The 11,267-nt window shown below is 31.8% G+C and overlaps 1 protein-coding gene across 1 annotated transcript; it reads left to right on the forward strand.

Moving 5' to 3' along the window:
• The first annotated feature begins 2,133 nt into the window (after nt 1-2,133).
• On the forward strand, nt 2,134-10,848 carry LOC147067241 (facilitated trehalose transporter Tret1-like). Its single transcript, XM_085954979.1, has 8 exons — nt 2,134-2,177; nt 2,390-2,412; nt 3,131-3,286; nt 4,639-4,841; nt 6,988-7,174; nt 8,156-8,547; nt 9,796-9,907; nt 10,553-10,848. The coding sequence occupies exons 1-8, from the start codon at nt 2,146-2,148 to the stop codon at nt 10,846-10,848; spliced, it is 1,401 nt and encodes a 466-aa protein (XP_085811105.1). The 5' UTR covers nt 2,134-2,145.
• Nucleotides 10,849-11,267: the final 419 nt, after the last annotated feature.

Genomic DNA, 11,267 nt, shown 5'->3' on the forward strand with positions numbered 1-11,267 from the left:
TGTAGTCAACATGAATTCTGCATAGAGCTGATTATCAACAGATGTTTATGATATATTCTACAAAATGTGTGTACTTACTTAAATATTTAAATTTTGGTAACCAACGGTTTATCATTATTATATCAATGATTAAGGGGGAGAGGCACGCCAGCAGAGCGGAAAAATACGAAGCTTGCAATTTGAGATTTTTTTTTGATAATTTACAATTTCAAGTGTATTAATTAATAAATATGTATCTGAAAACATTAAAAATTTGTGCTCGTCGTAGGTCGAAATTGAGTTTTTATTGTATTTTCAAACCATGATCCTGGACACTTCTTAAACTTTGTAGATAATCTATTTATATTATTTTGAAGCCTTATTATCCTTTATAGTTATTTTAAACATTTGATGACTGCATAAAGTATTTTTATTACATAAAATAGTATTCTTTTAAACCTCTCGCTCTAATGTTTCAGAATATAGTCATATTTCGGTACATAACTGTGCAGTGGTGTTAAGATTTTTTACATTTATTATTTTTTAAATGCATTTATAAAACCAATAGTATAATTTATTACGAGATAATTTTTGTAAAATATTCACGATAAAAAATTATATTGATAATCTCTGTGATCCCAAATTTGACAAGAATTAGGCATTTTATTATTCAAAAAATCGGCAAGATTAACACATTTGAAGATGATTCTAAAGATACTTATTATAAGCTATGTCCTTGACCATTCAAGTGTGATAAACATCTTATGAATAATGATTGCTTTATAATAATTATTGACCTAAGAATAAGGTAGTGTTTTTTTGAAATACGCCATTTCTTTTTTCATTCCCCAGTGGTTAAGCAACAACCGTAGCCATAAATTGACAAACGATAATTAAAGTAGGGAGTAAAATTATGTTAACGCGCGTGTTTTAACATGTATCTAACCGATTTTTTTTAAAAAATTTTTTAAACGGTACATGTTCAAACACGCGCGTCAATATCATTTTACTCCCTACTTCAATTATAGTTTGTCAATTTATGGCCACGGCCGTATGTTTTAGCTTAACTACTGGGGAATGACAAAAGAAATGGCGTATTTCAAAAAAACACTACCTTATTCTTAGGTCAATAATTATTATAAAGCAATCATTATTCATAAGATGTTTATCACACTTAAATGGTTAAGGACATAGCTTATAATAAGTATCTTTAGAATCATCTTCAAATGTGTTAATCTTGCCGATTTTTTGAATAATAAAATGCCTAATTCTTGTCAAATTTGGGATCACAGAGATTATCAATATAATTTTTTATCGTGAATATTTTACAAAAATTATCTCGTAATAAATTATACTATTGGTTTTATAAATGCGTTTAAAAATTAATAAATGTAAAAAATCTTAACACCACTGCACAGTTATGTACCGAAATATGACTATATTCTAAAACATTAGAGCGAAAGATTTAAAGGAATACTATTTTATGTAACAAAAATACTTTATGCAGTCATCAAATGTTTAAAATAACTATAAAGGATAATAAGGCTTCAAAATTATATAATAGATTATCTACAACGTTTAATGAGTATTCAGGATCATGGTTTGAAAATACAATAAAAACTCAATTTTGACCTTCGACGAGCATGTCCCCCCTTAAAGGCCCAGGTGTCGTGTGAAGGTTGAAAATGAAAAAGCTTATATATATTTTTTTGCAAGTTAAGTCGGAATAACACCTGAAAATCAGCATTTCATGATGTCATGGAGTCTATAAATACAATAAAATGTTGTCGTGTTAAAATTTGTGGCATTAAAGAAAAAAAATACCTAAGATTTGTGAGTTTACCTAAAAAAAAACCTGTATGATAAAATAATATTTATTTCTTTGTATATTATACTACAGGTACAGAATGATATAAGTACAAGGAAGTACATTTATTGAACTAAATAATCCTTATATTAATTATTTATAAAACAACTTCTACATAAACTCACTCTCACATACGTGGAAAATATAAATATTCATAATGAGTTAGTTAAATAAAGTTATTGCCCATCCAATTGGCATAACCAATGGCAGATTAATTATGTACCTTAATAACAACTGAATATTCTCTTGATTTGTTATAATATGGTTATTCAAAGGCACGCCTATCCACACTTACAAGAATGGCAGAGTTTAAATTTATCCCGCGTATATTATGTTGAAAAACTTCTACACTGTTACTAATTTGCGGAAAGCTGCATGTATACTTTTATCTAATCTATTTTTTTTTCAGTTATCGTCCGTGTCTGCGGCCCATCTCAGGCCAATGGACAGTAGGTCAGAACACCGTGAAGCAGAGACCTGTTTTATTCCGTTGACACTACAAGGCGACAGAAGAATGGCTTCGGAGGCTGGACAAAAATGGCGCCAATATATGGCAGCTGCGGCAGGTATTTAAAATTATTGAAACTTAATAATAAACATAAATATATATAGTAAACAAGATCGTAATCCGTTTTCAATCAACAATTTAATTAATAAATATCTATACAATTTTTACATACAAAATTTAAATTAATTTATAAAAATCGCGTAAGAAACTCAATGGGTACAATAATAAAAACTCTTAATTTATTTAGATTTCTTGGAATAATTTTATGTAAGTAGATATTTAGATTAAAGTAATAAATTAATAAAGCCGATATACCATACGTGTGTATTCTGTGAATAATAATGTTATTAATGTGAATCCATGTGTAAAAAAGTGATTATTTAAGTGTTCGATGACGCTTTTCATACATGAATGTAAAAGGGTGAGTGACTATGATTTGACTATGAGGTAATAGTGGCCCCATTAAGCTCTTTCACTCGGTCGCTCCAGCGCTCCTCTGCTTCGCCTTCTCACGCAAACCACCAGTCTTTCCAGGTTATCTGTTCCGCGCCCAATAATATCTCCAAAAAGCTGCAGACTGCGTCTCACATATTTTCCGGAGCCGTTTTTTATTTATCTGTTCTGATCCTTAATTAATATAAGTACATTGAATTGGATTAGATTATTCGTAATCTGTTAGTCAACTCAGAAGTGCACAGAATATAAAGATTTTAAAATATGAGATTTTGTCATAAAAACATTCTGACAAATTTCTTATTTAAATTGTTTATCTGCAGCGAACCTTGGTATCCTAGCGCTTGGCATGTGCATGGGCTGGACTTCTCCGACGCTTCCAAAATTGACCAGTGGTATTGGATCTCCTCTTGACAGAAAAATCACTCCTGATGAGGAATCATGGGTTGGGTCACTTATTACTCTTGGTGCTGCAGTGGGTAAGATTTTTGATTTTGATATTTACATAAATCATATAAGTATGTTTAATCTACATCGTATAGTCATTTCATGCGCTTACAATTTAACATATTATCTTAATTATGTTTAATTGAACTGGAGTTTGTATGGTAGAACCCATTATAATATCGATATATAATTCAAATTAAAGTTTATTATTAATAATACGTACGTTATTTGAGTTAGATACTTCTCTTGATAGCGGTCTGGTACTATAAACCCATCGACAGAACGATGGAAAAGATAACTAATCTTTGAAAGGTAAAACTGTACGAATCACTAAAAGTGGAGTGTGTGTAATGGACATAAACCTATGTAATCAATCATTGCACACAATGATTTTATTATCCTTATTGTATTTATTTATTTTTATTATTATTTATTCCACTACATAGATTCAGCTTATCTGTTAACCAAGTTTTGGCTATTACAACATAGAATGTAAATGATATTTTTCACTAATTTCTTTTATTGTGTAAACTGTCAAAACTGTAAACAGTTGGTGGAAATACATTGTATTATTATTTTAATTTATTAAAACGCAAATTTTTTTATGGTACTTTTTCCACGTTTAATAAATAAATCTGGAACGGTTTCGTCCGCCTCAGAGGAACATTTTCAACTAAATAATCTTTATACAACAAACATTTATCAACACAAATTCAAAGGTGATACAAAAATAATCCAACAATACATTTAATTAACCGTCCAATAATATTTTGTCAATATCAATTTAATTTAATTTAATGAAATTGGATATTAATATTTCATAATACATCATTAAAGCAAATATTCTAAATTATTAACATAAAACAAAATATGAAGCAATGAGCACGTACAATAAAAATACAATATTATTCCAATTATACCAACTAATTATTGATGGACAAACGAATATAAACGAAAATGTCTTAAAAAAAATTGAAAAAAATATAAAATAAAATAATAAATAATGTACAATCTATAATGTTATGTTAAATCAATAAGACAATCCCGAACATTGTATAGGATACAATAACGGAGATGACACAAAATTCAATTGATCATTTAACTATATAGAATTAGGCAAAAATGTAAACCTATTAATCTCTCGGATTGTCTGTTTATCATTTTTTTTAGATTTATCATTCAAATATATGATTTTAAAATTTTTAATGATATTAAAACAGAGATTATTTAAAAATAAATGATTTTGTCCTCGACCAAGTACAAAAAAATGCGTTTAATTAAATTAAATTAATGATATTTTTCACATTGGAATTTAAAGGTTTTATGGAGGTATATAACAAGTACTTATATTAAAAAAACTAAAAAAAAATTATGTCATTTCTAGGGCCACTATACAGTGGCATGGCGGCCGACAAGTTTGGCAGAAAGTATACGATCCTGGCTGGTGGAGTTCCCCTCATTGTTGGATGGATTTTAGTAGCCACCGCAACTTCTGTTGAGCAGTTATACGTGGCCAGAATAGTCTGGGGACTCTCTGTTGGGCAACTCTTCACTTGTGTGCCTATGTACGTGGGAGAAATAGCCGAGGTGATCAGAATGGTTGAATTGATCTAAATTATTTAATGCCATTGCCATATCGGGGACATAATATAGTGTGACATTTCTCGAGTTGTAGGCATAATCTGCAATTGATGTGAATATTATTATAATTCATTAACATTCGCAGTGTTTTTGTAAAACAAATACGTAGCCGGTTTTGAATACACAGCGATGATATTTTACCACGTTATTCTTAGCTCGTATTCTTGTTTGTCCGGTGGTTGTTTATCTAGTACAAATCTTGCAATCGATTTTTAACTAACTTTCCGACTAGCTAGACATTTGAAACTTTTAGAATATATCAGAACATATACCCATGCATTCTTTTAATACTTTTAGCCATCTTTAAGTAGAATTGAATTAATTTTCAGTGAATTCTGTTTTGTATGAAAAGTTATTTCGGAAGAAATCCGTAATCCAATCCACTATCGTTGGTTGCTAAGGGTGTGGTCCTAGCAACTAAATTATTAATATATACGTGCGTTACTATGGAAATCAACATGTCATTTCAGTATTCTATATTTGTCTGTTTGTTGCAAAATAGCAAAAAAATGGTTTGTTGACAATTGCCTTATTTCTCCTAAATTATTAATACATAGAATTGTCAAGTTTATATGATTCAAAAGAAAATTTAAAAACTTGGTACATAAAATGTTCTTTTTATCTTGTAATTATTTTTCTTTACGGATGTTGTCTACATTTAGATCACAATCATCACAGTAGCAATGTCGCCTTAAGCAACACTGCCACCTCTATGCTAAATTTAGAATAAAACGATCTAAAATTACTAGGGAACTCAGAAATAATAATTACACATGACCAATTTTATATTTATAAAGTTATAGTACGGGCATTAAATTTGGCAGTATATAATATATTATGTATGTATGTATGTACATAAACCTCAACTCCCTTTATTGGCCAAAAAAGTTCCGTTAAATCAGAGTGACGTGGGACTCTTTATGGGGATCAAGTATTGCAGAAAATCTCTTCTGGCTCGTCTTTTATTATCGTCGACTATTACTAAATAAAATTTTGAGGATATTCGTTTCAAAGTCGTTAACCTCCGCATTCCGCCATTTAGATTATAGTCGCCAAACCGACAAAAACGTTTCGGATTGTAAATATAATACTTTTTTTTTGCTAATATATTTGTAAACAATTAAAAAAAGCTAATAGTGAATTAAAATGTACTTAACGTTATTACAATAAATAAAAATCCTTGCTAAAATTTAGACATGAAATATAAAAAACGTGGCTGATAAATATAAACGACTTTGCAATCAGCCTCCGGTTTAATTCCATTTAACTAACAAACTGAGCAGGAATTGATATTTTATGAATAATCTGAATAATATATTTAAAAAGAAAATGGAGGTTAGGTACCAACTTTGCAACTAATAGCCTAATTTGACATATTATAATATCGTCACTATACAGGCCAATTGGTGTAACCCTCGCTTTTCACCGAAGTGACATTTTGATGGCAATGGACTTATTGCATACTCTAACTCTCTAACACGAACTGGCCAAGTATCATAAATCCCAAAAAAATATTTTATATCAAAATAAACTATTTTTAAGCCATTTGTAACTTGGCAAAACATATTCCAGCCAAATGCGGTAACCCTCTAAACGCAATCCACTGGTGTTTCAATAAAAGAAAATTCTCAATTTGTAATAAAATAATAGGTATATATAAAATTACAAATAAAAATATTACTATCTAATGCCCATAGTTTTTTTTTCACTTCCTGAACAATTAATATTTGAGAGTTACGCCAATTGGCCTGTACAGTAACGATATTATATTTTTTAAATAAGGGATTGGGGTGTATTAATTGTCAACTTAATTTACATTATTTTAATAACAACAAACTTACTTTCGCCTCTGTATAAAATTATCACTTTTTAAAAGATCTACGTTTTGTTGATGTCTTGAACTCTTAAATAGTTAGCCTAGCGCACGAATTTTGTCACTTCCCCAGTGTTTTAATTTTAAAATTTTTTATGCTGGATATCAGTTTAACCTGTAGTCATAAATTTGTTTTAAAACTATTTCTATTTGGTATAATTTTGTTATAGGTAACTGATAATAATTTATTCACACACACACACCGTTATTTCATTACAGAGCGACGTGCGAGGTGCCTTGGGATCCTTCTTGCAGATATTCATCGTGATTGGCTTCCTTCTAACTTACGTGGTGGGTCCTTTCGTCTCATACTTAGTGCTGAGCATCTTCTCCATTGTGCCCGGTGCTCTTTTCATGATCGCCTTTTTCTTCATGCCCGACTCCCCCAGCTATCTCATATCGAAAGGTAAACAAAATTACAAAACATTCTTATAGTTGAGCATCGAGATGTGCTTTGCCTACACAAGAGTATTGTCCATTAATTTGATTATGTGGCGGATGTCTTGTCTCATAAATTGCAGTCAAAGCATTAATTTTTATTTTGAATTTATTTAACCACTAACATAATCCAGTTACTTATTTAATGGATTCAATACTTAATATACCCTACCTACATAAGGTGGGTTGGAGCATTCCATATCACTTTCAACGTAGATAAATCTGTATTCAACGTTTTACCGGTAATGTGAGGAGGCGTTCGGAAAGCGGGCGGCGGTCGGAATGCATCACGAGACGTGGTCAAGTAGTTTTCCCGTACGTCATACCACTTACCATTAACGCTGAAATCTTTTTTTTTAATTCAATATTTTTCCATAAAATTTAGCTTAAAAGGGTTTACCACCCCTGCTCTATAGTCGCCTATATCTTCTCCCAAACCAACACATTTTTTACCGTACATCCAATGCATGGCTCCAATGGGTTGGACGAATAGTTAACAACTATTCCGTCATATTCCGATACATCACGATATATTCCGTCGAACCAAGTCTGTTCATGGTAACATGGTAATTTAGTTTTTTTCTTTACTGTGATTCGTTTTCATGCTTATTGATATATCTCACTAAAACTGTGGGTGCGATTTCCATTGGGTTTATATCGCGTTTTCTTATGGTCAATCTGACTTTCAAATCCGATACAAGACTCATAGGTCAAAATAAGCCACACAACTTGAAAACCCAAAAATAATCATCAAAGTATTCGTAGATATTCATAATAATATTATAACCTCAAATTTAATTAAATTTCCGATTGTCTTTATCTGCCCTGATTTTCACTTTGGCCTTGACCTCAAGTTAATCATGTACGGCGATGTTTATATTACATAACACACTGTTTTTGTTTATATTATATATGTTTATATTATATAACACACTTACTTTTATTTTAGGCCGTACTGAAGATGCTATCGAATCATTGATGAAACTCCGTGGTAAATCTGCGAACGGCGTCCAGCAAGAGCTCCGAGAACTTCAATTAGCCACGAATCAAAATACTCAAAAAGCACCCATCAGCGATCTCTGGACGTCCAAGGGAAACTTTAAGGCCCTCTACTTATCGTGTGGCCTGGTTGCTTTGCAGCAACTGTCTGGCATTAACGTGGTCCTCTTCTACATGCAGACTATCTTCGACAAGGCGGATACTGGTCTGCCTGCTTATCAATCGACGATCATCATCGGTGTGGTGCAGGTTCTGGCTAGCTCCGTTACACCTCTGGTCGTAGACAGACTAGGCAGACGAATTCTGTTAATTATTTCTGCACTGGGAATGACAATCGCTCTGGTATGGTTTGATTTAGCTATTACAGATTTTGCAAAACAAAAAAACGTTTTCCGAGCAGTAGTATGATATGACAGAGCTAAAAAATGTTGTCGTATAAAAACCCAATAAATAAAGAATCTATGCAGGTATACTTAATTATCATATATATATCAGACAAGGTACATAACACAATATTATACGTTAGTGTCTTGTATTCCACATACCTTTTTATTAAAGATGATTAGTTACGGAACGCCACTGAACTGTATGTAGTAGTGGCTGATTATCCCTCAAGTACAAAAATCTCTCTCATCTAGGCCTCAGCTTACGGAGGTTTCGAATCCCTCCTAAAGTTAATGGAATCATTGTTTTTTTTATACAATACTGAATATACATAAGATTTATAAATGTTAGATTCCACATAATTTTGAAAAACATACAAACAATTCAAAAAAAGAGTAGGATTCAATTCACATCTTTCACGCTCGAAATTGGTCATAAACCATAATCAGGCGCAATTTAGCAACTGTCTTCCATGAGCACAAGCGAGGACAGCCCGGGACAGTGAAGTCACGCGGCTAGACGAAAGGAATCAAAATAAACCTTCTGCACATGTGCACCGACTTGAATGTCGTAAAATGTCGCATTCGAGCCGTGTGCTGACGTACATTAACTTACGTGTGTTTTGTGAGTACCGAAAAAACCACTTCAACATATTCGACGAGTTTAGATGTGCGACCCAGCTAACGCAGGCATGCGTATTTTTAGTGGCACTATTATATCCCCTACGCCGAGCCCATGACTGCCTGTTTTGCCAAGGATATTTCCACGAACGTTACAGCAAAACATAGTCGCAATACGAATATTTTAAACAGCATAAATTAATTTTCTTCCAGATGATAATATATAGGTTTTTATTTATGTAGGTATATTGATGGCGCCCTTCCACTTGCAAATAATATTTTTTTTTATTAAACAAGTTTATAGAATCTTAGATTCTCAATTTCGAAAAACCTCAAATTAATATGTACATCTTTTTGTTAATCTAGGACTTTTGTAACTTGTACGTTTCTGAGATTTTTTTAATTGTGTGGAAGGCTTTAATTTGATGATGTGAATATTTTCTCAAAAATAATTCACCTCGGGGTCCTCATAGTCACTGTGACACAGATAGAGAATTGGTTGGGTAGGTACGTTAATAAATATTTAATAATAATATTACAGCTGGCTGTCTGACATATTTAAACAATACAATTATGTTAATTGCAGTTTTTTCTTGGCCTTTTCTTCTTCTTGGACTCATCGGGAAGTTCAGCTGTCGCATCAATCACATGGCTTCCAGTTTTGTCACTCGTCATTTTCATATGCGTCTACTGTGTTGGTAAGTCTTCAGAAAGTAGCAGAAACCTACTATTTATGCAGAATACGTAAATTGTTACACTTTTGATAACTGAATCAGAGTATTATAATAATAATATTCAGTTGTTAAGATATTATAAAAAAATGTCTGTAATGAAAGCTTTATAGCAAATATGGCGTAAGCGTTGCTTAATGCCACTATAGGACTTAATTATGACTATGCATTTGGGCGTTAGAACATAAAATATACGCATGTGAATTAAAACATATGCGTACCTACCTAAATATAAATTTGGATGCTTAAATATGAAAAATAAACTTTGACATGATTACCTACTTAAAAGGCTCCTTCTGGCATTATTTTTATTTAGAAGGTTATACCAAATGTATTGTTATAAATTACTAGGAAAATAAAATTGTAGCATTTGATATAGTATAATAAATAAACTTTTCTATAATTACTTGGGAAGCCGATATGTATACTTACGATTTTCAAAAACATGTTAAATGTGAAGTCATTTACTATTATTTCGGGTTTATTTTGCCTGAAACATCTGCAATACGTTTTACTATTCGATTAGCCAAAATTGAAAATATGTTTCATTTTGGTTTTTATTTATTGAAATAATAATATATGCCTACCTAATAATATTTTCTTGCTTTTCAGGATTTGGGCCTTTATCATGGGCTGTGATGGGAGAGCTATTTGAACCAAGTGTAAAATCGGTTGCTTCAACAGTAGCAACCACAGTCTGCTGGATCATTGGCTTCATCTTGACAAAATATTTCAACGCCCTCCAGGAGGCGATCGGCATCCATTACGCGTTTTGGATCTTTGGCATGTTCACGCTATCTGGTTTCTTCTTCGTCTACTTCCTACTGCCCGAAACCAAGGGCAAGAGTTTGCAGGAGATTCAAAATATTCTCAACAACAGGCAAACAGAAACGCCGCAGAAGGCGTAATACGATTTGGTGTCAACACCCAACGGTCCCTAAACCTACTGCATGCATAGAACAAGTTGACTACTTCATAAATATGTATTATAATTTCTTTTAATAGCTGTCGCAATAACTACGGCTTTATTTTAAATATTTTTTTCCATTGAGCTGTCGAGCCGGGTTGCTGTTTTTATGATGTTCTCAAATTGTGTGTGTATAATCTCGTATGCCATGAATTATCTGACAAAATAAAGAACTGAGTGCTATGATAATCAATAATATTAATTTATTGAAACAGCATATTGATTGTAATAGCTAACAAATTTAATTAATCATATTTCGCATTTTCTGAAACAACTTAAATAAATATGTTATTTAACTGTTTATTTCGGAAAAAATTGACTATTTTGTTTGATTTTCGATCACCAGTCAAACAAAATAAG

This window comes from Rhyacophila brunnea, unplaced genomic scaffold, assembly GCF_057557595.1.
Source record: "Rhyacophila brunnea isolate RB1 unplaced genomic scaffold, BYU_Rbru_1.0 scaffold_4, whole genome shotgun sequence".
NCBI lineage: Eukaryota > Metazoa > Arthropoda > Insecta > Trichoptera > Rhyacophilidae > Rhyacophila > Rhyacophila brunnea.